The 27,652-nt window shown below is 51.6% G+C and overlaps 13 protein-coding genes across 13 annotated transcripts; 7 read left to right on the forward strand and 6 right to left on the reverse strand.

The window, feature by feature from the left end:
- Positions 1-106: 106 nt before the first annotated feature.
- On the reverse strand, positions 107-1,215 carry BO82DRAFT_404665 (uncharacterized protein; the record flags this gene model as incomplete). The annotated part of the gene is made up of 2 exons (XM_025639444.1): positions 107-730; positions 1,156-1,215. The coding sequence occupies 2 exons, from the start codon at positions 1,213-1,215 to the stop codon at positions 107-109; spliced, it is 684 nt and encodes a 227-aa protein (XP_025489203.1).
- On the forward strand, positions 1,202-2,040 carry BO82DRAFT_316031 (uncharacterized protein; the record flags this gene model as incomplete). The annotated part of the gene is made up of 2 exons (XM_025632561.1): positions 1,202-1,519; positions 1,574-2,040. Coding segments are annotated over exons 1-2 (720 nt in total), but the record flags the coding sequence as incomplete, so codon positions are not given.
- A 741-nt stretch (positions 2,041-2,781) lies between these two features.
- BO82DRAFT_394164 (GroES-like protein) lies at positions 2,782-3,864 on the forward strand (the record flags this gene model as incomplete). The annotated part of the gene is made up of 2 exons (XM_025638718.1): positions 2,782-2,958; positions 3,015-3,864. The coding sequence occupies 2 exons, from the start codon at positions 2,782-2,784 to the stop codon at positions 3,684-3,686; spliced, it is 849 nt and encodes a 282-aa protein (XP_025489205.1). The 3' UTR covers positions 3,687-3,864.
- A 388-nt stretch (positions 3,865-4,252) lies between these two features.
- On the forward strand, positions 4,253-5,773 carry BO82DRAFT_316036 (GroES-like protein). Its single transcript, XM_025632562.1, has 2 exons — positions 4,253-4,658; positions 4,712-5,773. The coding sequence occupies exons 1-2, from the start codon at positions 4,268-4,270 to the stop codon at positions 5,476-5,478; spliced, it is 1,158 nt and encodes a 385-aa protein (XP_025489206.1). The 5' UTR covers positions 4,253-4,267; the 3' UTR covers positions 5,479-5,773.
- Positions 5,704-6,733, reverse strand: BO82DRAFT_145448 (uncharacterized protein). Its single transcript, XM_025630119.1, has 2 exons — positions 6,593-6,733; positions 5,704-6,534 (listed from the first exon to the last, which is right to left on the reverse strand). Exon 2 carries the CDS (start codon positions 6,253-6,255, stop codon positions 5,929-5,931), a length of 327 nt encoding a protein of 108 aa, XP_025489207.1. The 5' UTR covers positions 6,256-6,534; positions 6,593-6,733; the 3' UTR covers positions 5,704-5,928.
- A 703-nt stretch (positions 6,734-7,436) lies between these two features.
- On the reverse strand, positions 7,437-8,892 carry BO82DRAFT_316039 (pepsin-like aspartic protease). The gene is made up of 4 exons (XM_025632563.1): positions 8,787-8,892; positions 8,609-8,733; positions 8,010-8,551; positions 7,437-7,947 (listed from the first exon to the last, which is right to left on the reverse strand). Exons 1-4 carry the CDS (start codon positions 8,877-8,879, stop codon positions 7,565-7,567), a joined length of 1,143 nt encoding a protein of 380 aa, XP_025489208.1. The 5' UTR covers positions 8,880-8,892; the 3' UTR covers positions 7,437-7,564.
- Positions 8,893-9,592: 700 nt separating this feature from the next.
- BO82DRAFT_356807 (sugar phosphate isomerase/epimerase family protein) lies at positions 9,593-10,675 on the forward strand. Its single transcript, XM_025635838.1, has one exon. The coding sequence runs from the start codon at positions 9,623-9,625 to the stop codon at positions 10,637-10,639; it is 1,017 nt and encodes a 338-aa protein (XP_025489209.1). The 5' UTR covers positions 9,593-9,622; the 3' UTR covers positions 10,640-10,675.
- A 255-nt stretch (positions 10,676-10,930) lies between these two features.
- Positions 10,931-12,121, forward strand: BO82DRAFT_376734 (Zn(II)2Cys6 transcription factor domain-containing protein; the record flags this gene model as incomplete). Its single annotated transcript, XM_025637538.1, has 2 exons — positions 10,931-11,913; positions 11,947-12,121. The coding sequence occupies 2 exons, from the start codon at positions 10,931-10,933 to the stop codon at positions 12,119-12,121; spliced, it is 1,158 nt and encodes a 385-aa protein (XP_025489210.1).
- BO82DRAFT_356808 (putative short-chain dehydrogenase/oxidoreductase) lies at positions 11,953-13,215 on the reverse strand. Its single transcript, XM_025635839.1, has 2 exons — positions 12,277-13,215; positions 11,953-12,171 (listed from the first exon to the last, which is right to left on the reverse strand). Exon 1 carries the CDS (start codon positions 13,157-13,159, stop codon positions 12,284-12,286), a length of 876 nt encoding a protein of 291 aa, XP_025489211.1. The 5' UTR covers positions 13,160-13,215; the 3' UTR covers positions 11,953-12,171; positions 12,277-12,283.
- A 269-nt stretch (positions 13,216-13,484) lies between these two features.
- BO82DRAFT_420737 (P-loop containing nucleoside triphosphate hydrolase protein) lies at positions 13,485-18,353 on the reverse strand (the record flags this gene model as incomplete). Its single annotated transcript, XM_025640140.1, has 2 exons — positions 13,485-15,600; positions 15,651-18,353. The coding sequence occupies 2 exons, from the start codon at positions 18,351-18,353 to the stop codon at positions 13,810-13,812; spliced, it is 4,494 nt and encodes a 1,497-aa protein (XP_025489212.1). The 3' UTR covers positions 13,485-13,809.
- Positions 18,354-19,989: 1,636 nt separating this feature from the next.
- BO82DRAFT_356810 (transcription factor domain-containing protein) lies at positions 19,990-22,112 on the forward strand. The gene is made up of 2 exons (XM_025635840.1): positions 19,990-20,712; positions 20,770-22,112. Exons 1-2 carry the CDS (start codon positions 20,078-20,080, stop codon positions 21,989-21,991), a joined length of 1,857 nt encoding a protein of 618 aa, XP_025489213.1. The 5' UTR covers positions 19,990-20,077; the 3' UTR covers positions 21,992-22,112.
- A 150-nt stretch (positions 22,113-22,262) lies between these two features.
- On the reverse strand, positions 22,263-23,014 carry BO82DRAFT_394173 (uncharacterized protein; the record flags this gene model as incomplete). The annotated part of the gene is made up of 1 exon (XM_025638719.1): positions 22,263-23,014. One exon carries the CDS (start codon positions 23,012-23,014, stop codon positions 22,322-22,324), a length of 693 nt encoding a protein of 230 aa, XP_025489214.1. The 3' UTR covers positions 22,263-22,321.
- A 997-nt stretch (positions 23,015-24,011) lies between these two features.
- BO82DRAFT_316058 (uncharacterized protein) lies at positions 24,012-25,211 on the forward strand. The gene has a single exon (XM_025632564.1). The coding sequence runs from the start codon at positions 24,081-24,083 to the stop codon at positions 25,044-25,046; it is 966 nt and encodes a 321-aa protein (XP_025489215.1). The 5' UTR covers positions 24,012-24,080; the 3' UTR covers positions 25,047-25,211.
- Positions 25,212-27,652: the final 2,441 nt, after the last annotated feature.

A 27,652-nucleotide genomic window follows, 5' to 3' on the forward strand; every position in this document is an offset into this window, starting at 1 on the left:
TGACGTGCATTTCTCGTTAATACCGAGCCAGCTTCGACAAGTTAGACGCTGACTATAGAAGGTTGCTGTTTTTCGTGGTACATGACCGTACGCGACCCGCAGAGCCCTAATCCGATCGAATGCCCCGGTCCCGCGTCCAGTCGAGGTCCGAGTATCCGCGGGTCGATTTGACATGCCTCTTAAATCCCTCGGGGACGTCAATGACCTGCTGGATGTGCTCATAGGTCAGGGTGGTCTGGCGAAAGTGCGCCAGCTGCAGGGCGGTGCGCACCATGTTGCGGATCTTTTGCCCGTTGAGGGCCCTAGCTGCCAGCTCGGGCAGGTAGCCCTTGAGATCATCGATCAGGTTCTCTGGGTTCGTCTTGCTGAGGCCGTTGATGAAGTTGAGCCAGATCTCGAAGCGGCCCTGCTCGTTCAGCGCGGGGTAGTGCCCTGCGAACTGGAAGCGCGACTTGAATGCGCTGTCAAACGTCCCGATGCGGTTGGAGGTGAGAATCAGGATGCCGTCGTAGTACTCGAGGACGCGCAGGAAGACGGAGACCAGGGCGTTCTGCTGCAGGTCCGTCTCGCGCCGCTCCTCGAGGACGACATCGGCCTCGTCTAGCAACACGACACAACCCCAGATGGTGCCGATCAGCAGCACCGACTCTAAGTACTTCTCCACCTCGTCCGCATTAGTACCGATGTCGCCACAGGTCACCCCCCTCTCCCGCCCTTCGACGCCTTTATCCTATGGAGACTCACGGTAGGGATGCTGAGAATGGCGTTTGGGGGCTCATAGGCCGCAAATCGCGCATGGCGACATTTCCCAAATAAATGCCCCCTAGCCTTGAGTTGTTTGGTTGATTCCTGGGAGGCGTATTTTGGCGGATAGATGGGCAGGTCTGATATGGGGATGGGCTGATCTGCTGGCACAGCAGACGGCCAGCTCAGTGACCGAGTCTCCCTTTGCTTGAAGAACACCCCATTGAATTTTTCCAAGACCACAAGTCCAACGATATGGGTGGCTTGTTGATGGGGGCACTCTCCACTTGGCAGATCCAGACAAGGCTAATTCCGCTAAGTCCACAAATCCCGCCCGATCTCCACTATTGCTGACTTTAGGTCCGCGCCGGATAAGCCGTAGCTATTTCTCTTTAAGCAATCTTTAAGTACCCCAACCGCCACGGTCGGATTTTGAGAATCCGGAGACTTGAACATCAGATTTTTATCCATTTCTCAAACAACCAGAGGTTCCTGAGTCAGGCTTCCGTCTTACCAGCGACAATGACCCTCAAAGCAATCGTGTTCGGTGGAAACGGCAAGATCGGCCGTTTAATCACGAGGTATATGCTGGAGCGCTCGTGGCACGTTACAAGTGTTGTCAGAAACTCTAGGCAGAGCGCCGAAATCTTGCAACTTGGAGATGGCCTCGCAAACCGCCCTGATGTGGTTGTTTGTGACCTTCTGAGTCTTTCTGAAACAATAGCTGGGGAAATCTTCCAGGGAGTCAAACCGGACTGCGTTGTTTTCACCGCAAGTGTGTTCTCACCCCCTTATTATTATGCTGTACTTCCAGTTGACCTCGAAATAGGCGATTCTGCGAACTATGAAGCTATCGATTGCAACGCTGCCAAGATGCTCATCAAGGTCTCCGCGGGACACACAAGCGTGAGAAAATTCTTGGTTATATCATTTCCTGCTAGTCGTCGGAAGCGGGCACCCTGGTGGAATGATAAGGAGTGGGCGGATCATCTGAAAGAGAAAAAGATGTTTCCTGTCGCCGCCCAGATGAAGGTGCAAACGGATGAATATTTGCTATCAGTGGCAAATGCTAAGCAGGCAAAGGGGCAGCATTTCCAAGGCATCTCCCTGAGGCCGACGTGGTTCGTTAGCAAGCCTCCGACGGGCAAAATCACGTTGGGACACACCACAGCATTAGGTCAAATTGCCGCCGGCGACGTAGCCTTGACAGCTATCAGTCTTCTATCAAGGAATGACACTAATGGATGGTTTGATGTCAACAAAGGGTCCAAAGATATTGAGGAGGCTGTGGAAGAGGCAGTGCGCAAAAGCTTGGATTCCTCTCAAGGGGAAGACCTTGATCGCATCTATGAGTTAGCGCGAGACGACGTATGATGCGATGTGTGCACTTCAGCTGCTAGTAACTCTTTAGTCAAATCAGCAGTACAGTCAAGTAGAAATCGCAGCTTTCAGTTGACTTCATATTGCTCATAGTGATAACCCGCCGCGGCGTAAAGGTTATTCGTGTCATCCTTCAAGATGCAAAGGCTCAGACCCAGCATTCTTGATTGGCGCCATACGATCTAGGAAGTCGGATAATTATCCGCATGCTCTCTGTCGCTAGAGATGTGTACAGTCTCTGCTTCGAATAACATAGCAGAATATAGGGCCTTCATGATCTCTTGATCCATCAGCAAGCTTTCTGGGTTGCATTTTCTTTATGGTGGCCCATTTGTGGCGACAGAATCGAAGCCTTGCATTCTGGATTTTTAGGAAGATAGTGGTAGGCTCTCTTTGCTTGGAGATCGTTTTGCTGACGCGCTAGCCTAAATAGACATCATGAGGGGATCGGAAGCCGTTGATCAGGTCGGCAGGAAGGATCGGAGAACGATGAGGATAATAACAAGTTAAATCCCGTGCCAGCTGACGTCAAGACCATCACTAGTATACACAATAATTTGAATATATAATTGGCTGTTTCACCTGGGATTCAAATGCATGAAAAACTTCACGTAAAAAAAATCCCTTACACCGTCTAGTCTTATCTCGTCGTCCGCGATGTCTGAATCAACCCCAAAGTTCGAAGGATGGATGGGCCTCGACAGAGAATCGGCTCGGGGCCAAATGGTTTGGCAATCTTTTAAGCCAAAAACATGGGAAGAATCAGACGTAGATATTCGCATCAGTCACTGTAGTGTCTGTGCTTCTGATAATTGTGTCTTACGAAGCGGCTGGGTAAGTTCCGTTACATGGCCATGATTCTTGGCTAGTCTGCTCACGTACTCGGATAGCGTCCAACTCCATACCCTTGTTGCGTCGGCCACGAAATTGTTAGCATTGTTGTTGGAGTCGGATCGCAAGTGAAAGGACTTGAAATCGGCGACCGCGTGGGTGTCGGCCCCCAGAGTGACTCATGCCGCGGTCGTGTGGACGGCCATTGTGTGCAATGCAGTACCGGAAATGAGAAGTACTGTACCAAGTTGTGGACAGGTACATATGCAGGTCGTTATCTAGACGGGAGCATGTCCTATGGCGGATATGCGCTCCACAATCGGGTGCCTTCCCACTTTGCAGTCAAAATCCCAGAAGCGCTCTGGGCCATTCCCATCCGAATTTTAGTAACCCATGATATCAATGCAAGGCTGTTCCTCATCATAATCATCTGCAGCCAAAATCAATCGATCGCGCACTCTAGGATGAGGGAAGAAGTCCAACCAAGGGTGATGTGGCACAGCACGCTGTATGGCAGTTGGCTGCAGGTAGTTTGGGGTGGCTCGATCGGAAACCTTTGGCTGAAATGTGCAAAATGGAGACACTACATCAGCGTGCATCCATCCTTTGACATCCATACCAAGCGCATTCATGTCCTCAGCGAATGCACGGTATACATTAACTTTGACCATTTAATGATCATTGAGTGTGCCCCATGTTCTGGTCAAGCCAATAACAAAGGCTTAGAATAAGCTTGTTGGTTAACACAATTCTGCAATCCTACGCCTCTCGGCCCTTATGTCCCGGTGCAGTAGCTCATGCACACCACTGCCTTCTCTTGTTGTTTGTACATGAGCTTGTTGGGCACCATTTGCTGACATAGTGTAGTGGCGGTGGGTCAGATATCGGTGAATCTAGCTAGGAAGTGGGTTGAACAGAGAACAAGAGAAGGCAGTTGACAGCCACCGTGCGCAGCCAACGCAACCATTAAATAGCGGCCCTAGTGGCTACGGTCGCTTATGGCGCTAGCCGGAAGCGGTAAGCACCGAGTGACGGGCGGAATTTCCGGTCTGAACTTTTGAGGCATCGTAACCATTTATGCCAGGGCTCAGCATCACCGCTGGGACCATGCTATCTCTGTTACTTCATGCCAAGGCGGTCAAATTTGACCGTCGGATTGGGGGTCTTACCCCGCCTGCGTCTGATGATAACAATCCAATATAAAAACTACGTCCTGCACAGGTTGTTGTCATCCTGGTCAAGGCTTGAAATACTTTCCTCGGTCGTCTACTCACACTTTCAAAATTCCTGTTGATGTCGTCTTTGTTTAGCTATGAATTATACAAGTTTACTTCCGACAACTACTGCCCTCATGCGGGGCGTGGTCTGGACGGGAACGCCTTTCAATGTCAGTGTCGTTGACCTGCCTGTTCCACTCCTTCAGTCAGCTACAGACGCAATTGTAAGGGTCTCAGTCGCAGGCATTTGTGGTACAGATCTGCATACCTATCGTGGTCATTATGGGAGTGCGACAGTCCCGTGGGCCATGGGTCATGAGGCTCTCGGCTTCATCACTGACCTTGGCGATGCTGTTAGCAATTTCCGGATAGGAGATCGAGTAGTGATCTCGGACACTGTTCATAATGTGCAGGTGGTCACAGAATCTTCTACATCTTCTCCTTTTGGCATGGGACCTGATCGGGGAAATCTGGGCGGCTGTCAGAGTAAGCTCTTCTTTCCAAACCTCAATTACTTCTGTTAATTATTTCCCGCCCAGGCGAGTATGTGAGGGTTCCTTTTGCCGAGCAAAACTTAATTCCTATTCCCTCGAACACTTCTAGTCCGTCAGACAGTGATATCGACTATCTCTTTTTATCTGATATCTTCGCTACTGGCTGGGGTGCCCTTGATTTAGCTGGTTTTGAACCAGGTGACACTGTCGCAGTCTTCGGTGCTGGCCCTGTGGGCCTACTATCGGCGTATTCAGCGGTGCTCCGTGGGGCATCCAAGGTGTACGTCGTGGATTACGTGCCTGAACGGCTTGAGTTGGCTCGTTCTATAGGTGTTGTGCCAGTGAACTTTTTGATATCGGACCCTGTAGAGCATATTCTTGCTCAGGAACCGAACGGCGTCATTCGCAGTGTGGACTGTGTTGGATTCGAAGCAGTTAATAAAACGCTACAGATGGAATCTGACATCATCATTCGCCAGATGGTCAATGTGACTGCAAGAAATGGTGGAATAGGTGGTGTCGGTATTTACGCGGATGTGCATAACAGCACAGGGGTTCCACGAGGAAGCTCTGTCATGAATGATATCAGCTTCCCTGTTGGTACATTCTTCTCGAAAAGTCTTCAGTATAAAGTCAGTGCTATCTATCCTCCAGACTACGCTACCACACTATTGCCACTGATAAACAGTGGTCTCGCCAAGCCGAGGTTTGTTGTCAGCTCACTAGTCAGCATCGAGGACGCACCACAGGCTTATGCACGATTCAATGAGCACCAGGAAACTAAGGTTGTCATTCGTTTCGAGTGGTCTTAAGCAGGGTTTCACGCTCCGTCGCACTTTTATAGGGTATTGAGGAGGCCTTAAGAGTATGGATTGCTCGATGCACTATCCGTGATTTATGATATCAGCTCATGTACATGATTTCCGTGGCCTGATAATTCCTACTTTATAGAGGACATTCCTGCTGTTACAAGAGAGCCTTGATTGATTTGTGACAGGCTCCATACATGACCTAAGCTTTCGAGATCTATTATTTACACGGCGGTGAAATCAGCCTATCTACATTTTCGTACTCGGCTTTATTCTGCGATTCCATGTACTCCAGCAGAACATTGGGGTGGCGCAGTTGGGCTTGCGTCGGCATGTCCAAATAGTCCTCCTCCCGGCTGATGTAGTAGAGGCGGTCTTTCATCGTGTCGAGATTCCTGACTATGCCATGAGGCGCGCTGTCGTCGGAGTTCATCCCAGTCACTTTCCAGGGGCCTACTGAAGGGTCTCGGAGATCAGCTCCATGGTTTCCGACACGATGTCGGCCAAAGGGCTTTGATTTCGGAGAATAGAAAAGTAGGGCTGGACCGATGTGGGGATCTCGGGGTCATTGGGCATCGGCAGAGGATGGAACGAGCTCTGGATTGCGTCGACGTGTTCATCGCAACCAACGCATTTCTTGACCACGAAGACCACATGGTCCTTTCGCTCGAGGTACTCGTCAATATCTGGAACCGCCAACCGGCCCCTTAAGGCGCTCATTTGACTGTCGCCTTTGAATAAACTCGGATGATCGAGATACACCGCCGGTTTCTTGTGCATCTTATGAGTGTCCTTCCCCGAGCAGGTGACATGATATAACACAAGATACTGTTGATCCTTCTGTGTGTCTTTTTGGACTTTTATGGCTTTTCTGGCTTGCGCTTCACTGAGCTGGACCGTCTGCCTTCGAATGAGTCTTTTTCTTCCTCTTCTAGATAATTTCCGCTGGCATCATGGGCGGGGAAATAGGCGAGAACGTCGTCGGAGAGATGGCTGGATGCCGGACTGATACAAGGTCTTCACGGCATTCCTTACTTCCTTTCTTTTCCTCAATTTCGTCTCCAACGCAGGCATTAGCGGAGACCATGAAGAGGATTGGTGAATGGGTGAAAGTCACTGTGAAGGTCTGTGATGATGTGTTGATGGGGTTGTTAACTTACCCCGCACTGCTCAATGTGGCTGTGGCTGAGCGTCGAGATCATCATGTAAATAAACCCACGATGTCACACCAATTCACAGAATAGACAGATGATAGAAGCCTGAGCACAAAGTAACAGGTCATGTCAACTCCTCTCCTCAGATGCCGGCACGCCGTGACTATCGCAACAGGTGCGGCCGTATTACACCCGCGGCCCGGTTGACCGGATCGTGAGCCCCGGGTTTTCTACGGCCTAATCGCCTCGGCCAAGAAAGGCATTATAGATGCCAGAGTAAGATACTGAATCGCCCAAGATCATGGTATTTTCTGTTTTGAAATGGAAGCCGCACTGTGAGAGTCGCCTTCTTGTCATGGAGAACCTGGAAATTATGCCTTGCCTTGTCGGACGCAGCGGGTGGTAATTCACCACTTACAGGTGCCTTTCGCGATCTTGGACGTGACGATCGATCTCGACGGTCGTCGATAGGAGAGTTTCCTTCCCCCTCTTCCTCCTTCCTCGGTCGGCCTGGGATTTTCTAGGTATTCTCCCACACGATACGGAGTAAGGAGAAGGAAGAGAAGCCGGCGCTTAAGAGCCACCAATACTGAATAGCTTAGCTGCAGTAGCTGGCTGCCCAACCAGAATTTATCGCGGCGCGCTCACGCAAACATCGGGCCCCTTTTATTTGGAACCACCTGCATGCGATCAATGATGGTCACAGCATCGTGCTTTGGAATCCCGTTGCCCACGAAGCATATCATATCCCGCTTCCCGAGCACGTCTCCTTGATATGCAGGATTACCAACCTGACCTCAAGACCCTGTTTATTTTCTGGATAATGTACAGCGCTAACCTACGTGAAAGTTCAAGTGTTTCTCACAATGGCATCTATACAGGGAAAATTCCTTCTCTGTTCATCCTTATTAATCTTTGTATCGAAACACAATGGCTCAAACCCGGGGACGATACTCCTTCTTCAACGGCGCAATCCCCAAGCGGATATTATAGGACTCGGGCTCGAAGGACCCAAAGTCATACACCATGTAAAAGTTCTGCATCCAGTGCTGCCCGAAGATTGTGTTGAAGCTGTTCCAGGCGTTGAACGGGGGGAAGCAGTGCTCGTCGTCCTGGTATCCGGGCACCGCCAACTGGTCCCCGGTGAGGGTGAAGGTGGGTGCCTCGCCGTAGAAGCCGATCGTGAAGGAGACAGACCAGGTCTCGTTGAACTCGGAACACAGGGGCCGGTACCCGTTGAGGAGATCTGCGTACTTGAACGGGGTCATTGCGTAGACCTCGTCGATGTATTGTTCGGAGATTTCGATCGCTGAAGCTCCTTTACATTGAGATCCGATGGTCAGCTGAGGTCCCTGTCCCTTGCGTTGGAGTGCTTCTTACCAGTATCGAAAATGGCAGTGCCGTACCAGTTGAGCAGCTCAGTGGACTGATTCTTGCCGTCGCTGGCGGTGTTGTGGCCCTGCATGCCGTACAGCCCCGTCTTGAAGATCTCAAAGGGCGACTCGGTCTGGAGCCACTGCAGCTCGCCATCGGCGTACACGTCCTCATGACTTCCGCCCAGGGTGAAGACACCGTTGTTCTCGGGATTAGGGTCGGAGGTGGTGGAGACGCCCTTGCCCGCGTAGATGGCGAACCGGGGCTGGTCCAGCAGGCCGTCCTGCATCATCTGCTCAAAGGGGGCGGTCGCGTTATTGATCGCAATCGTCGAGGAGCCGAGACCGAGGAACCCGTCGGCGCCCAGCGCAGCCCAGGTGCTCTCGGTGGCGACGAGAAAAGACTGGCGATAGGAGACGTTGGTTCCGGGGAGGCTGAGGATGTCGGACGCGCTGTAGCCCTCGACGGTACCTCCGCTGTACTCGATGGATCCATTGAGACCGAGGCTTCTGCCTGTAGATGTGAGGTTGTACTTGTGGCGGGGGTATCTTGCAGTCGGTGTGAGCTTCAATAATCAAATGGTTGCTAAATAAGTATAACTATACCCGCTCCCGTTGGGACACTTGTCGTCGGTACACTGGCCGTCCAACACCCAGAGATCCGTTGAGCCGGTGTCATAGAGCAGATTATAAGGGCCACCGGGGGTGCCCAGGTCTACCTCAATGGTTCTCTGTATAAGGGTCAGGAGCAGGGAACGTTTTTATCACCTGAGCAGGAACTTACGTAGCCATCGCGGACCTTGATATCGAGGTCGATAACACTGCCTACAGCAGCGGTCGCCAGCACGGGTGCAAGGAGAAGGGATCGCAAGGCCATGTTGAAATATTTGTACGTCCACGCTGGTATTTGGTACGCCTTTTTGAAAGTGTAGATCTTTTCTGGCCTTTAAATAGGGCATCAGGGGCGGCAGTCCCGGAGTTCCCGATGCCAAGTCTTCTAGAATAATGTGAGACAATCGGCGGGTGGTGGAGATCCCAGACCTTGAAGGACAAATTAGCTACTCTGTTGAGAATGGAATTGAAACCGCTTGTCTCATTGTTCTATTTCTGTGCCTTGCGAACCCACTTCCCTGCCCTGCTTAAGTCTTTGCCTCGGTCAAGCACAGCATTAGTGAATGCTTGTCATCCCTTTCTTCAAGTAACAAGCTTCGGTGCTCGAGGTGACGTATTGTCATTGGGGACAGTTCGATTAGGTTTTAAGTTAGTGTCAGAGGATGTATTTACAACCTTCGTTTGGCTCCGTAATCGGAGTTAGTCTTTCTAACCTGAGGTGTGGTAAGCCTCAGCTACTTGAGTGGACACCTCAGGGAAGCAAGATCGCATAGCATAAAGAATTCCATATCGTCGGCATGGATACCACGCAGTGCTAGAGTCACCAATTATCAATCGTTATCAAGTGGTTGATCACAGTCAAAAGATCTGAAGTCCGGGTTTGTAAACCCATCGGAAACTCAGTTCCGTTGATGCGGGGAAATTGCTCGGTTTAAAAAACGCTACTCACCACCACCCATGGACAACAGAAACCAACCATCGTCATATACTCCCTACCCACCGGTCACAATGTTGACAAACAAGCAAGCCATCGGCTCCAAGTCCCTGGGCCAGCATCCCAGTCACACCCTCGACCAAAAGATCCGGGCCGCCTCACGGCACGGCTTTACTGGCATCGAAGTTGTGCACTCCGATCTCGCCGACTTTGCACAACACCTCAACATCTCCATCCACGAAGCAGCCAAAGTAACAAAAGATCTCTGCGCTGAGTACCGAGTCGAAATCATCTCCCTGGCGCCCTTCGAAAATTTTGAGGGTGGCAGCTTGCCCTTGTCCGAGCGACTCGCCACCGCTGAGCACTGGTTGCAGCTGGCGCGTACCCTCCAGGCAACCTACCTTCAAGTCCCGTCATACTACAACCCGGACGGCAGCACGGACGAGAAGGCGGTTGTATCTGATCTACAGCATCTGGCGGACCTCGCCGGCGCCGAGGAGCCGGTCATGTCCGTTGCGTATGAGTACCTCTCGTGGGGGGTCTTCTGTTCCACATGGGAGACTGCCCTTCGCATCGTGAACGCGGTCGACCGTCCGAACTTTGGCTTGTGCCTCGATAACTTCCACGAGCATACCAAGCTATGGGGTAGTAATGTGGACAGGTCGGGCAAGCTCCCGACGGGCGATCAGGATCTGAAAGCGTCTCTGAAGCGGTTTAGTGAGCAGTGCCCGCTGGAGAAGATCTTCTATGTGCAACTGTCCGATGCGGAGCGCTTCAACCCGCCGCTGTCGGAGACGCACCCGTGGTACCTGCAAGGTGAAGCCTCTCAATTCACCTGGTCGAAGCATGCGAGACCTTTTCCCATGGAGGCGGAGCTGGGTGGTTATCTTCCTATCTTAGAGACCGTCAAGACGTGGGTTGTGGATAAGGGATTCAACGGTTGGGTTTCGATGGAGGTGTTTGACTGGCGGATGCGCGGCGCGGAGCACAAGCCGGAGGATGCAGCCAGACGGGCAAGAGTGTCTTGGGAGAAGATCCAGCGGGGACTATCGGGGAAGACTCAAGAGGGGCCCATCAAGGCACATTATTAGAGGCGGACGTCTCTTCTAGCGTTCAATGTTAAATGAGTTAGATGCATGGATTTCTCCATAGTAAAGAGCTTGTTTCTTCTCGCGCTTGTCCCGAATAGGCATCTTCGGCCGTGAACCGCGGGAATAGTGCACGTGAGTCGGTCCTATGGGTTTCGGCCGCGTCACCGGAATGCTTCATCTCCGACCTCTCTCTCTCTCCCTCCTCGCCTCCCTTTTCACACCACTGCACTCCTATCAGACTGCTCGAATCAACCTCGTATCGCGCCCCTGTCATCCCCTAGCTCCATCACAATGGTCATTGAGGCCCCCAAACCACCTACACTGCGCCGATCCTGCCAAGCCTGCGCCCGTGGCAAACGGCGCTGCGACCAGCGCTGGCCGCGCTGCAGCCGCTGCCAGGCCCGCCGGATCGACTGCGAGTACGTCAACGTGCCATTGACAGTCAACGCCTCCTCTTCCGCCTCTAGCCTTGCCAAAGCACGAAGTCTCGTTCACACCACCACTCCCTCCTCCTCGATAACACAAGCCAACATTTCCCGCCCCCGCAAACCGAGACCATCCACCACTACCACCCCAACGATCCCCCCACCCCTGCCCCCCCTGGAGATCACCAAAGGCTACTCGCCCACCGTGATCTCCTTCCTCATCTCCGGCATGCGCCAATACCCCCTCACCTTCGCCTCCTCCCTCAAAACCCATTTCATCCACCCGGACCTCTGGCCGAGCGCCTCCACCCCACCCCCACCCCTGCAAGACATCTACAGCCTGTGTAAACACTACTCCACCTTCCTCTTCAGTCCCAGCAACCCCCAGCGCAAAGAGATCCAGTCCCTGCTGCACCAGAAATCCCGGTCCCTGCACCGCCACCTCGCGCGCGCCTCCACCTTCCCCGACCTGCTCGCCAGCGCCCAAGCCCTCCTCCTCATTCAGTGCATCCTCCTCCTGTCCCCGCCCCTCGATCCGTCCGACCCGACCGAGACCCACCAGCAGGACACCGAATACCAGGAATCCATCAGCGAGATGCTCCTGAACCTCGGGCATCGGCTGTGGGTCCAGGCCCCCGTGCAGCTGCCGGCGACGCTCAGCCCGCGCCGCGCGTGGCTGTTCGCCGAGAGCGTGCGCCGCACGATCATCGTCGGGTTTATGCTGCGCAGCGTGTACTCGCTGCGGACGCGGAACTACTCTGTGCGCACGCCTTTCGTGGACGCGTTGCCGTTCGATATGCGGACGGGGCTGTGGGATGCGGCGGACGAGGAGCCGGGGATCGATACTGGGTTTGGGGGAGGGAACGAGCTGTGGGGGTCCAGTGAGGGGGCGATGGTCTCGTTGCACGGGTACTCGGGCATGTTAGAGCAAGGACAGGTGCATGGGATTGGGGCGTTTGCGGGTTTGATCCTCGCGGCGTGTCGCGGGAAGCGGGTTGCGGATGTCGCCAGGGGGTTTCCTACGCCGCCTCCTGCTTCTTTGGTCGTGCAGGTGTGAGCCTTTTTTTAGGGATGGAGTACAAACAAAGAATGATTTACGCGGGCAAGGTACGTCATAGAACTTTAAACAAAACAATTCAATCTCTATCTCTATATGCAACACAAAAAGAACATCACATTTCATCCATCATAGACTGACTTCATCCGATTCAGCAAGTACTTACTCGCGCAAGAACTGCTTCAGTAGACCCGACAACAACTCAGTCATCCCCTTGTACAGCTCCTGGCGCTTAACTTCGAAGGCCTGGAAGATGTCGGCGGCGGAGCCGACGGGGATCTGGTTCTCACCCTTCGCCAAACGGGCCCAGACCTCGTCCACGAACTCCTGCAGCGGCATGCCGATGAGGTGACCGTCTTTGAGGTCGGGCTGGTGCTTGGCGTCGTGCAGCTCCGTCTGCACCGCGGGCGGGTAGATCTCCAGCACGCGGACGTCGCCCTGGGCGCCCTCGCTCAGCTGCGTGCGCAGCGCCAGGATGAAGTGGTGCAGCGCCGCCTTGGACGCGCCGTAGTTCGGGCACCGCATCATGGGCACCAGCGCCATCTGCGAGGTCGTGTAGACCAGCGCCGTCTGGCGCGGCAGCTGCTGCAGGTGCGGCAGGAATGCCTTGGTCAGCCGCACCGCCGACGTGTAGTTGGTGATCAGCTCCTGGTCGAAGATGTCCAGGTCCACGGTCTCCGGGCGTGCGAAGTCGAACGGTCGCTGGATGCCGCTGTTCACGAAGATGCAGTCCAGGTCTGGGTGGGCGGTCGTGATGCTGGCGGCGAACTCGGGGATCTGTTTGGGACCTAGGGTTAGTGGGGGCGTTTTTTGGGGGGTTAGGGTTAGGAGGGCTCTGACCTTCTCGAGCTGCATCACGTCGAACACGGCGGAGTCGACCTTGTCGCTGCCGTGCTGGGCGACGAACGCATCCAGGTTCTCCTTGCGGCGGCCAGCGACCACCACACGGATGCCATTCTCAACCAGCTTGGTGGCTAGGGATTTGCCGATGCCGGAGGTGGCGCCGATGATGAGGACCTTCTGGTAGGGGAAAGACATGGCGGTGTTTTTGAAAGTAGAGAGGGGATAGTAGTAGTGATAGGAAGAGCAATAGAACACAAGTCAAGCTTGATTGATTGATTAACTGATTGACAAGCCTTCGAAACCAGCAGCAAGCCTGGTATTTATCGTCTGGAGGAGAGGAAGGGCTCGGATGGCGTAAGTAAAGCTGCAACGGAGACTAAGCCTAATCCGGTCGGACCCCAGCCAAGACATCCACGCGGAGACTAGACCCAATTGGGAAATGCATCCAATCTTCAGGGTCGGTTCGCTTCCCGAGACGTTGCGTTGGTACCAGTAAGCTTTTCTTCCTGCACGATTTGCCCTGGCTGGCATGGGAAGAGTGCGGAAAGGAGGAGGATTGAATTCTAGAGATATTGTTGTTTATGAATTCGATGATTTGTCAGGTGGTGAGGAGGTGGAAACGGATGTATCCGGAGATAAGGGGGGTCTCGACATCGCCTCCTCCGTGACATCGTATGCTTGATTGCGTCCGGTGATGTGTTGATTGGAGGCCTTCTTCAGGGGTACGCTGACTCCCCCTCCCCCCACCCCCCCTCCCTACGCTGCTTGCATGAGCAAGGTCGAAGGTTCTAGGAGAGCCATCATTAGCCGACTTAACCATAAACGCCCTTCCATCGTTGTGCTCATCACCCTCGAGCAATAACCTCCATCAACTCCTCTCGATCAACACTGCTCTCCACCAGACCCCGGAACACCCCCTCCGGATCAGCAATCAATCCCTTTGGAGACCCGTCCTCAACAATCCGTCCCGCATCCAGCACCAGCACCCGATCGAAGTCCACGATCGTGCGTAGGCGGTGGGCAATCACCAGCACCGAGGAGTAATTCCGTCCGAACTCCGCCCGGATCGAGGCCTGGATCACCGCGTCCGTGGTCTTGTCAATGGCCGAAGTGGCCTCGTCCAGCACCAGGATCTTCGGACGCCGCAGGATGGCCCGCGCCAGGCAGAGGGTTTGGCGTTGGCCCTGGGAGAAATTGCTGCCACGCTCGGAGACCTTGGTGTTGAGAACGTTGCGGGGGAGGTGCGCGTGCGGTTGGAGGGATTCGAGGGGGATGTCGCTGTCGCTGTCATCGGTGACCTCGGGGTCATCGCGGTGGGCTGTCGAGAGGGCTGGAAGGAGAAGGGTGTCCGGGATGGTCCAGTGCACGCGCTGGAGAGCGGTGAAGAGATCACGGTTGGAGTATTCGTTGAAAGGGTCGAGGTTTGACTTGATCGTTCCCGAGAAGAGGACGGGGTCCTGGGGCACGATGGCCAGACGCGAGCGGAGGTCGTGGAGCGGGATCGTGCTGATGTCGACGCCGTCGACGCGGACACTGCCCTCTTGGGCTTCAAGGAATCGGAACAGCGCCATGGCCAGGGAGGACTTGCCGGCCCCCGTGCGGCCCACGACACCTACGCGAGTGTTCGGTGGGATGGAGAATGTGAGGTTCGATAGCACGGGCGGAAGGTCGGGGGTGTAGCACACGGTCAACTCGGATACATCCAGTCGGCCCTCCGTGGGCCACGACGCTGCCACTGGAGTGGAACTGTCGTATTTCTCTTTCGGGGTGTCCAGGGATGCCGCGACTCGTTCGACGCTGTTCAGCGAGATCTCCAGATTGGCGTACTGCCGGATGGCTTGGGACATGATCGCGCTGTATCGCATGATGAAGGTGATGGCGAATCCCGCCGTCGCGGGTGTGACGCCGTTCGTGCCGAGGACCAGCGCCGAGCCTAGGGTAGTGAAGATGGCGCCGATCGTGCTAGCGCGCATGGATATCCAACGGGTTAAGAGCCACAAGGTCCATGAGGCGCGGCAGTGACGATCGATATGTGCATGCATCTCATCGCGGTAGGTCTCTTGTTCTTGGTAGGCGCGGATGGTCATGATACCATCCACTGTTGCGCACAGATGATTGAGGATGGGGCTTCGCATGCGGCTTTCCAACTCCTTGACAGCGCGGATCTTCGTGATAAATTTGCGCCCGTAGTATGTGGCAAGAAGAAGCGAGCCGAGTGACAGAAGGTTGAGCCAGACATTCACAATCGATGCTGCTAGTACGATAACAAGAAGATCGACAACGAGCCCAAGAGCGTAGTTGAGATCATAGCCGAGTCGCGAATCGATCAAGCTGAAATCGGTGGAAAAACTGTTAAGTATATCGCCTGTGGGAAGCTTGTCAAGCCATTGTAGAGGTGCACGAAGGATCGAATCGAGGAAGCGATGGAAGAGTCGTCGAGACATCTGTAGCACAATCCGTATGGCCAGAAAGCTCCGTGCCACAGTGACCAAGCACGAGACAATTGCAAGAGTCAGATAGATAGAAAGGAACCATCGCACGTCATTTGTCACCGCCGTGAATTTCATCTCCAAAGATTCTTCGGTCTCCCCCGCGGATTTACCGCTGTTGTTACTCCAGATCATCATCCAAAGACCCTGTTCATGTCAATCACAACCATAGACCAAGCAAGAGAGGCATAACTCACTCGTCCTACGCCCAGCCCACTGTACAACAGATACAGTCCTAGGAGTATCATGCAGCGATAGCTAGCGCCCGAGAGTTTGAAGATTCTTTGGCGGATCTGCCATTTGCTGATCCTCGCAGCATCAACCTGGCCGCGGTCTTCCACCAAAGTCTGCTCTTGCTCTGAAGGTAACAGAGTGCCACCCCAAGGCGCCTCTTCAGGTAGGCAGCCGCCGATGTCTTGCGTATTCTTCGAAAGTAAAGGCTTCTGCTCGCGCATCGCGGCGGGAGGCATATCATTAAAGATCCCCATCTCTTTCAAATTCTTCCTAGGTCCGGCATATCGCAGCCCTGACCTATCCAGCGCAACGACGTAATCGGCACCTGGGAGACACAGCTCGAGGTGGTACGTCGCCAGTATACGCGTCCGGCCCTGGGCAAGGCTTCCCATGAGCGCATGCTCGTACAAATGCTGTGCGGTCTGTGCATCGATCGAACTGAAAATATCATCGAGCACAAGAATCTCGGCACCGGAGTAGAGCGCGCGTGCCAGTGAAACACGCCAAAGTTGTCCCCCGCTCAGGTTGCTACCTTGCGGACCCATCTCGGTCTTGTCCTTCATGTCCATCAGCTCCAAATCGCGATCCAGAGCGCACGCGGAAACCACGCTCTGATAGCGATCTTGATCAAAGGAGCTGCCGAAGAGGATGTTGTCCCGAATAGTGCCGCTGCGGATACAGGGTTCCTGGGATACGAAGGCGATAGTCGAAGATTGCGGTCTCCGCGTTTGGCCGGAAAGAAATTCGCATTCGTTTAGAATAGCCGCGAGAATGAGGCTTTTACCGGAGCCCGATGGGCCAGTCACAACGCTTAACGCACCCGAGGGGAATAGGAGTGTGAGATCGTTCAGTTTGAAGGCCCCGCGAAGGCGGCGATTCGTCCAGGAAAGCGTCGCTTGGTCCAAGACCACACCTTCCGCCGGTTGTACTTGGAGACTCTGGTCAGGAGAGCGTAGGAACCTCTCGATCCGTCGAAGGCTTACTTGCGCGCTTGTGGCGCTTAGCAGGATCTGCGGAAGGACAGCCAGTGGTGTAGTCAGGGCACCGAGAAGAGAGATGGAAGTAAAGGCAATGGAAGCAGGCATCCCTTCGTGGAAGATCGCATATGTGCCCAAGCATGCGGCAGAAACCAGAACAGGGGCAACGTTGTAAGTGACGAACATCAACAACTCCCAGATATAGACCTGCCATTGGCTTTCCAGCTCCTTGTCGCGCAAGCCGTTGATGCAGCCCTCCCACTTATCCTCCAATGCAGACATCTTGACCTGGCGGATACCCTGCAATACTTCAATTATGGTTGCCATCTTCTTGTCACGACATTTGAGGAGATCCTTCTGAGTGTCAGCATACTTGTATACTGCGTGTACGTTTCCTGCGGTGACGAGTAGAAAGACCACCGCACCGGCAGCAAGACTTCGCCCTCCCAGTAAGCGACCGATTGAGATGGCTGCGATTATGATTCTGAGTGGCGCGTCGCAGAGCATAAAGCCAAGGGCAGAAAAGTCGGCTACCCTTTTCGCATCAACGGCCACGAGATTCATGGTACTTTGCTCATCCTCATCACTGTTCATTGCGACCGGTGCGCTCCGAGCTGTTTTGCCACTCAAAACCTTATCATAGATAGCTGCTGAGAGCTGCTCTTGGAGCCGCACAGCGATTCGGTTAGACGAATGGTAATAATTCCAGTTCTCAAGCAGCGCCGAGCAAATAAGTGACGCGCCGAGTCCGATGATTGGTAGTAATAACCACGAGTCATTCGGATCATTCTCAAGTCGCTGCAAGATATTGAGGATGGCATATTGAGGCGCAAAAGATACAACTGCATGGACCAGAGTCAGGCAGAGCTGAAAAGCTAGAGCTTTGCGATGGCAGATGCAGAGGATTTTCCACAAGCTTGTGCCGGATGGGTAGGTTGCGCGAGCCTCGCGCATAAGACCGGAAAGATTTGACGTTCGGTTGGAGTATTCTAATTCGGGTACCTCGTGGACATTAAGGTGTTTCTGACCAGGAGGCAATGAAACCTGTAACCAGCTAAATGATAGTCTTTTGAGCAGGGAAGTCGATGATTTGCGATCCACCAGGGTATTATTGCGGTAGACGTCCGGACGACGCGGGATAGAAGCAGCCGCGATGCAGGCACCGAGCGCAGCGCATATCTGCCCTAGCAGGACGAGCCTTTGTAAAGCAGAGAGCTCATTGGCCTCATGATAGCGATATCCCTCGCTGGCAAGCATGGCCAGCATAGCAAGACAACCGACACTGGCCCAGCAGCCATGCATAAACCGAGTCGTACATTCCATCTCCACCGTCAGAACTGACAGGTTGATCACCAGCATTACCCGCGCAGCAAGGCGCAGCCACAGTAACCAGGTAAAGGCGGGATTTGAGGTGATAGCACGGACAACTATCTCGGCTACCGACAAGCAGACCCCGGTGGCAGTCGCGATAAGCAGAACAGCGCAAGGTGCCTTGTCGGAAAAGGCCCGAATGGAATCCGGAGTAGCATGGCCGTCTTTGTCTTGATAGCCGGTTTGCGTGGGGTCTTGGGTTGGGAGTGACAGGCGATGTCGGTTGCGTCGATACCGCAGGGCGAGAAGGATGGCGGCGCGTCCGCCCACAATCGCCGAGATGCCGAAGCCGATCACGTGAAGCACCAGCAGAGCCATTTTTGTCTTTCGTCCCGCGCAGCAGGGCAAGTCACAGCCCGAGAGTGCATTCTTGCTGCATTCAATGCAGTGCAGAAGACCGATAGAAGTTCGGTGCTTAGAGCTAAAGCTGTGGAGATTCAAGACACTCCAGAGCAGGCTGCCAGCTTAATCAAATATGGGGGGGAATTCGGAGCAGAGAAAACTCAGGAGTGGCTGACGTATACTCTTTCATCAGTTCCTCCACTCCTCGGCCGTCTTGCCCTAACTCGGTTGGTCTCGTTCTCGTGCATCGCAATCCACCCTCCCATTCGGCTAGACGAGAATAGTCCACCGATCGCATAAGATCCTCAAGAGATATTTTGATCTTATCTGATGGCATTCGTCTCTCGGCGATAGCAGGATCATCCCTGGGCCCGTGGCTGAATCTGGAAACTCGGCCTTCGTTACTTTCTCAGGGTGTTTTCCTGCTAACAAACTGGGTTGCTGCGGAAATGTGCAGTACGAACACAAGCCAAACTTTGCGGGCAGCTCGCGCAGGGTATTAATCCCTTCACTCATTCCTCGTTTCAGGGCAAGCGCGTTTCTCCGGCAACTGGTGATGCATCTGATCACTTCGAAGTACAGCGATCCTACGCATCCGATCCAGTCTTTTGCTGACTTTGCCGCCGTGCGATTTCTCCTCGGGGTGAGTGATCAGCGATCGCCCATGGACAAGCACGTTGTTTAACTCCCTATCTCTCACTACGTTCATTTCAGGGCACATACAAGGAATAATACCAAATCCTTCCTGATCTAGTGTGATAGAGAGAAAGCTTATTTACGAGAACTTGAAGAGAGGACCGCGAGTGAGTGCTTGTCGAAAAATGGGGTCTTGCTCGCGAGGACAACTGGGGAAGCGGAGAAGATGATTGATGATTTAAATCCGGTCTTAGAGGGGATTATGGAGGAGGTAGATTATGAGAGTCCAGAGTAGATCGTTTTCATTGTCTGAGATGGCGTATATGTGTTGAATCGAAGCAATGAGATAAATTTGAGAAACCAAGGATCATGGCGAGAAATGTGTCCCAGTACATGTCCAGTTTGTCTTATTGGGTGGAAGCTTGAAGTTGGTCTTGATGACAGGGTAAGACTCGTACGACTATTGGACTTGGAAGTACGAATATTCGTATGAACTACAAAGGTAATTACGAATATCTCAAATCTCTACGAGTCTCTATACGTGCCGACCTCCAGCCCAGGTAGAGGGGAAGCATTTCAACGCAGTTTCTCCAAGCTAAAAGCCTGCTGAAGCTGATCACTAAGGCGAGGTATGCCTTGGCACTAAACCACGTGATGCTCCGGCCTCGGATCCTGACTTGGTCGGACCGAGAGCCCCAAGTTACAACTTTCAACTTCTCCAATTAACTTCTCCCAACATTTGGCGCCACAGTAAAAGTCATGCAGGGAAACGAGACTCACAGAATCCGGAGTGGTACAAAAAGTTGCATTGAATGTGAGTGGTGACCTCCCTACCACAAGAAAACCCAAATGAACCCACCTTACATTCCACGCCACCTGAATTAGGCAGACGTCGCAAAGTTCGCTGCATTCGAGCCTCTGAAGATGCCTTGGTTTGCCGGAGATGCGAAGAGACGGGCTCAGAATGTGCGCCTCAGGAATACAGACCAGTTGCGTCGCGGAGGGTGACTTCGCGACAACGGATATCTCAGCTTGAATCGCAGGTATCTAGCTTGATTAAAGCGATGCATCGAATCGAAGCAAAATTTGATATTCAAGTGGACTCGGCTTCGGAAATTGCTTTGAGCAACCCGAGCCCTGAACTGGAAGCCTTGGATGACGAATCCAATACGTCGGATATTCTTGCAACTGAGCGGCCATCGCATTTGCAGTCGCTCTTTCAGAATAATTGGCTCAGTTTGGATAGCCGTCAGAAAGATGGGCAACAGCAGGAGCGCAAGGAGAGACCATCCTCGAATTTGCTGAATACTGCGAGGGAGGCTCTTCAGAAATTAATTCCACCCAAGCATGAAGTGGTCGAAATGTATAATTCGGCATTTGAATGGCTCAAGGTTCTCCACGCTTTCCTCCCCCAGCCATTTATTGCTCAATCCAAAGCCGACGCGCTGGGTAAATATGACAGAATGATAAAGCCGGATGTGGACACTATGGCACTCGCCTCATGGATGCTCACACTGGCAATCACTGCTCAGCAAACACCACGAGATGGCCCATCCACGCCTGAGCAATCTGAAAAGTGGCTGAAGCAATTCGAACTCTCCCAAGCGATATCAGACGCCGTGGAGAGCACGATCATTTCTCATGACCGGCTGCTAGGCACGACAACTGGTCTTATGCTATGCATGCATTGGACTCGGCTGTAAGTGATAGTCCAATTACTGGCTGCCGCACTCGCTAAATCATAAGCCAAAATTAGTCAACTGCCTCAAGGCAATTTCCAGAAAGCATGGGTTCGTTTACGACACGTTAGCGCGATCGCCGAGTTAATGGGACTGCCGAGGGCATTCCAAGCTTCCCAGCGCAATCGAATACCCACAACAAACGATGAAGTGCTGCTTGAAAAGACCCAGCTATGGGAAACGATATCTGCTGTAGACAGGCTTCTAGGAATGGTTCTTAACCTTCCTCCAGATACGCGTTGGCACAGACCTATCAAGGACGAAGCATTGACCGTCGGCGGCGTTGTCCAGCCTCATTTGTATTTCGCAAAACTCGTGAATATTGCTGGAAAGGTTCAAGCTTTGGATGAATTGAACACGGCCCACGAAAGTACTGCTCAACTTACAAAATCTACTTTTGAAATGGTTGAAGAGCTCAGGTCACTTGCGTCTCAAACTCCGGAGTCTTGGTGGACCCAGCCAATAGAGCGCATCAAGCCCGATAATATAGTTCAGGCCATTCACTACTACGTCCTTTTGAGGGCCTATATGCCGCTTGCATTGCGCCAAACCTCAATCGAGGAGCCTTTCAACCCCCAGCTAGCCTGTTTTAAGTCATGCGAATCAGTGATACAGCGAAATGCTATCCTTCTTGAAGCTGTACCTCCTGGATTCTTCTTTTACACTATGATGGAGTTGCACACATTCACGGCCACGGTGATCCTTATTCTGCTCTCCCAGACATCTAAAATCAGTCAACAATTCAGCCTGCATGTTGACAAGGCAAAGACCGAAAGGGAGGTGCAACAAGTCATTGATATCATGCGCAAAAGAATCAATAATACCCCCACCTCACGAATTGCCGAAAGCGCAGTGAATACATTATCTTCCTTGACTAATCTCCTACACGAGGACGAAAATGTTACCGAGGAGCGGAAATTGATTTTGGATGTTCCTCTCTTGGGAAAAGTACATATCCAGCGCAACGTTCGTACGGCCCCGATACCAACAACGGAAAAGGTTCAGCCCTCGCGTACTCCTTCAAGACCGCCGTCAAGGACCAGTCACCAGCCACTCCCTCCCTCTCTTGGCTTGAATGCAGCTTCCTCAAGCAGGCAAGACTTTCCGCAATGGGATGACCTCTCCTGGTTCATTGAAGAAGACCCTGCCTACTTCCTTCAGGATACACTCATGGAAGATACGTTTGACCAAACTACTCTTTGGTACAATGGGGTCCACAACTTTTCCTTCGGTGGTTGATACTATATAGAATGAAATATGCAGAGTATGGCAAAAGAGTCCACTGATATGCAATAATCCATTGCGCTGTAACGTACAGTTTTTTACACTGTCAAATATTGAGAATATAGCCTTGTCGGAGAAGCAAAACAAGATGCAAATTAGAAACCACCCATGATGATTATTCCCCCAAGAAAATTAATGGGACCGTGCATCGATATTTGCATTGACAGAAATTATCGACAAAAACAAAGACTGTTTCACCTTGGAAACTGCATTGGCTTCATGATACAAAACAGCTCAAAAATGATGAATTGTAGTCTACATCTGAATTTCAAAGATGGTAAGGCCCTAGGAAGACTGTTTGGCCAGATAAGCTTGTTGGAACCAATTGTTAAATTCCACAAGCAGGTGCTGGCGATGAGTCTCAATCAGATCATCCCCACAAGCTGCTGGGAAATACACCGCCAAATCCGCATCGAAGCTCTGTCCATCTGCATTCTCCTTGAATTGATGGTACACCTCAGCCATATGGACTTTTCCCTCGGTGAACCCCCGGAACTTCATCTTGATAGGATACTCAGCAACCTGATCAATGAAATCCGGAACATCGTCGACGGTAGTCATCTTAAAGAGCGTGACTTTGTCGCCCAATGTCTCCAGAACGGACATATCAGTCGAACCCTGGAGGGTGTTGATAACCCAGTGTTCTGGGTGAGATGCGACCTTCTCCGCATCAGGAGTGGCCTCTTGCATGAACCAGGAGTGAAAGTCTTTGATGCTGATTCCACGGGGCGAAACTTGGATGCGGGATGCGCGCCACTTTCCATTGGACTCGGCGCAAGTCTTCTTCCAGTAGGCGTCGCTGGCGGTGATTTCGTCCTGGAGGAGCTCTGTCAGGCGCTCATCGCCCAACAGTCGTCGCATCAACATCATGGATCGGCGGGCAAAAGCGGCTTCAAATTCTTTGCATCCGCCCTGGACTTTGAATTCGCTCTTGATTTCCAGCTGGAATTCAGAGGGAGCGAAAGTGAGAGGAGCCATTCTGGAAGTTGAATCGAGGTGATTGGAAAGTTTGAATCAAAGGAGGTAGTTGGGATATGTAGTAACAATACGAGAGGGCTTGTAGCTTTGGGTAAGCCGTATTTATATGTTTTTAGTACCTGAGATATTCTGTCTCGTAGTTTATACCCAGTAGTGGAGGTCACGGACAATTTTCCAAAATTCGTCCGTGTCCGAGCAATTCCGGCCTCCAAAATAATGCGCTTTCCGAGTGATCAATCAAAGTCAGGTATGCCCGTTGCATAGAGTTGAACCCAGTAGATAGTACCTAAAAATCGTACCGTATCACATGGATGTTGTTTTTTTCCCCTAATTATGTAGGTGAAGGTTAGCCCCTCCTATTCACAAAGTACTCATATCTAATTGAAACTCAAGGTTATCCAATACATCCTGCTGTTCTATGTAAAAGTTCTATGCTACTTTGGCTTCATCATATACAATGTAAAGTTTCTCCTCACGACATTACTCAAAGAGAGCCGCGAAATATTGTGCACTTTGCTTGATTTACAGTTCCTAGTTGCTGAGCCGCCTCTCAGGAGACTTTGATATGTGAAACCCACCCTATTGTTAGTTTCATGCAATAAGCCAAACAGAAATGCGGTAATAAGTAAGCAGAAAGCCAATACTCGGAAGAGAACCGAAAAGAACGCGATAATTCTTTGCAAATTTGAAGGCTAGGTTAGGGCACTATAGGAATGGTTGGGTGTGGAGCTCGGCATGTGCATGAAATTGGGTCCGCGGACGAATTTGTCGACCGAGACCGAACATCTTGCTACTGAACTAGACCCCCACTGATGGTATTCCGCCACCACGACAGCTAGGTTGACAAGACTCTTCGCTTTCAAGAAAGATTAGCCATTCTTCAAAGTCGAAACCAAAGAACGCATCTAACCATCTGTTCTGTATACCGTTGCATTCACTGCTACAGATAGACATCCTTCCACGTTCATTTAGCGTCTCACAAAGCCCACTCGATCCACATCGCCAACATTCACTACATCGACATCGTCTACACTACACATACATCGGCACCTACACTTATTCAACCATGGAAAACTCTCTACAAGCCCGAGGGGGCCCATATGCCTCAAATCTGGCCGGAATGGGCGGCCTCCCAACGACTATCCCCGATGTCCCAATTTGCGCCGTTTTTATCGTCCTGTACATTTGCTTCGCCGCAACAAACATGAGCATCTTCCAAGTCAACCGTCGAAGGGGCCACAAATTCATCATCAATTCTTTAATGTACGGGTTCTGCATGGCAAGACTCCTAACCCTTGTCCTGCGCATCGTTTGGTCACAGAGGCAAACAAACGTTTCCCTCGCGATAGCCGCCCAGGTTTTTGTCAATGCAGGCGTGCTCATTCTCTACATCATAAATCTCATTCTCGCCCAACGTATTCTACGAGCGAAGCAACCGCACATCGGGTGGAGTCCAATCTTGCGCATAACTTTCAAGATCCTCTATGTATTGGTTGGAGGCGCCTTGATTATGGTTATCACGGCTGTGATTATATCGGCTTATACCCTGGATAAACATGTCCAACAGCAATGTCGGGATGCCCAGCTTTCAGGTCTCACCTACCTTCTTGTTTTCAACTGTCAGCCGGCACTGCACATTGCCACAGCACTCTTACTGCCGAAGTCACAAGACGAGGAGAAGTTTGGAGAGGGAAATTCGCGGACTCAGGTGCTTACCGTGATGATTTCTGCGTGTTTCTGTATGATGATTGCAGGATTCAAAACTGGGGCTATGTGGAGCCCGCCCGATCTTGCTATCAATGCCCCCTGGTATGATTCCAAGGCTTGTTTCTATGTCTTCAACTTTACCTTTGAGATCATCACTCTCGGTATATTGACATTTAACCGCATTGATAAGCGATTCTGGATTCCCAACGGATCTACCAAGCCAGGGGACTATACGCGTCTTGGTATAAGTAACCCAGCTAGTGTTGACACTGGTTCGCTTGGGGCCCCTTCCAATTTTCATGAGAAGTTGATCCCAGCAATCTGAGAAGACACCGAAGATAGTCATTTGGGTTTCCATAGTTACGTTGAGAAGCGATTACTAAATAGAATTGAGAGCACGGGATAGAACAGGATAGAACAGCATTCAGGTTAGGGGAATTGCATGTTATACGACGGATGCGCGAATGTGTTGACTCATATGGGAAATAGTTATATCGCTTCCGATGCTTAGATTTAACGTCTTATGTCAATTGAATATGAGTTGCCGCACAAGAAAGGCATATCGTCGTGGAGGGGATCTCTCAGATTGGCGGAGTTGTGGGCGCAATTGCTCACCGCATACCACGGGCGTGATCTGATATAAGTATTCAGGTAGACTTTGATGTGAGCCAGTAATATTTGCTGCGAAAGACACCGTGTGGACGAAAGTGTATAGTCATTCACGAAATTCATAGCAGAACCGCTTGAGTTGGGGCAAATACTCAACTGCGACCACATATTGGAGAAACCAAGAGGAGCAAAATCCGACCTTGCCGATACAAATGCGGGCAAAGCATTCATATGGCAAGTGGGATTTCAACACCGTCAGATGAATCGGGGTACATTAGCATCGTAAGGGCGCAACCTTGCGATGAACGTGGATAGGTGGGAGCCAGAGGATGAGAAACCTGGAGCTTCTGGCCTCTACGGCGCAGCCCACTGCTGTAGGACCAACTAACAGCAACGTTTGGCATTGTGTACAAGGCAGCTGGTGGGAGCATTTGATCTTGCGTCGGCGGCAGTTATGGCATGCCTGTCTTGGAGATGGTTTGGGCGGCATGGCAATGTCCATTGTGGAATATAGACGAGATTGTTGCTACGCGAGGCTCGTAAGCCTCCTTTAAATTCATCAAAAGCGCGCTAAGCTTCTCGGCTTGTTAAAATATTTCAGCCCCTGCCAGGCGAATCTCGCCAGACAAACAATCTCTTGTAGGTCTCACCATAACCCGCCCGTCAAAAGCCGCCCGCATAGACGCGTCTCCATCCCACCACAATCTACGGAAGTCAAAGGCCCTGTTGATCTAAATCAGTTATGCATCATTTTACCAATCTACGATGTGTCAAAGTTCAAAGCAATCGTTAGCTTTGCGCTACACCGCTTATTCTTGCAGATGTTGAAGAGAAGAATTCACTCATTTTCTTCTTATATCATCTAGTTCGGTGCACGAAGACGGTTTGGCCTCGCACTATGCCTAGCACCTTTTCCTACGGGGAGCCAAACACCAATCGCATCGGTTCAGACCTAGGATTCAAAAGACGCGACCTTTGTTTTATTATTTCTCGGCATAGCAAGATATAAGTCCCAAGAAGGGATGAGTTTCTGATGCATTTTCTTCGCTTCGTAGGACTAAAAGAGTATATGAGATTACCTCACAGTACCCCGGAAAGGCTGCTTTTGTTGCTAGATTCAAACTGTCCTTACACTTTAGCTTTCAACCACAGTTAACGAGAGACAGACGTGAGTCAATAGATAACAAATAGGTCAACAATCAAAATTTCCAGGCCCATGTTCAATAGCTTAATTGGACTTTTTGGTGTTGCTGGCAGGCAGTTATCAACGTAATATGCCGGATATGGAAAAAAAACAGACATAATTATGCTAGTAGACTATATTGTTCTCTTTCCCTCGATTTAAGAGAAAACATAGGTATCGTTACGTATAGCACAATGACTATGGGCTACTTACTGAGCACTGGACGCTGGGTCCTGAAATTGAAACTCAAGTACAACATACAACGTAGGAGACTTACCTGTCATATTTTGGTTTCTATTCCCAATTTAGATAATTCGTTGTTTTAGATTCGCATCTACGCATCGGCCCCATTGCTTCAGGGCCACTTTGGTACAATACGAGGGGCTCGTGAAACTTAGCTCGAGAAGAGCAATATGGCAAAGTGCAAACCACTGACTGGAGGATGCAAGACATATGCTTGACTTAGGGCAGAGCCACTCATAGAAGAGACAGTGCGCATGGTACGGAAGAATCGTCTCGCTCTGGTGCTGAGGGAGGCACCTAGCTTAGCGGGACTCAGCGGGACTCAACGGGACTCAACGGGACCTAAGATCATTTAGAGATCTTTTAGGTCCTATTAAACTTTTTTGGGTCCCTCTTGAGCGGGAACTCGTGCTGAGGAGGTGGTACTTTACCGGAGGATCGGAATGCCGAGACGCCGAGCCCCGGTAGTGGATCTCCCCGCGCTTACTTTATCTCTCTTGAAGATATATTGTTGAAATTGAATTTTACCTTCATATCGCTCTAATCGGCCCGAAACACCGAACCAATCGAAACATGAGCCCATTACCACATTACAGATAATGGGAAGAATGTGACAGTCGGGGAAGGTCTAGTAGTCTTCACGGATGAAGCCGCTTGTTGCATGGAAAGGAGACGGACTCGTTGGCCAACATAGGATAGACTCTGCGCTAAAACGACAGCGGAAATGGACATAGACTAGTCCAAAATGGACAGGGGGTGAGCGACAAACAAATGAAATGAAGCAGGGTCGGGATGAGTAGCCAGCGAGCTGCGCAGGTCTTCGAATGTTCGACAAAATAAATCTTCCTCGGCTCTCGCAGACGCTGGCCCATTCGATATGCACATTATAGAAGGGT

This window comes from Aspergillus uvarum (genome assembly GCF_003184745.1).
Source record: "Aspergillus uvarum CBS 121591 unplaced genomic scaffold BO82scaffold_50, whole genome shotgun sequence".
Classification (NCBI taxonomy): Eukaryota; Fungi; Ascomycota; class Eurotiomycetes; order Eurotiales; family Aspergillaceae; genus Aspergillus; species Aspergillus uvarum.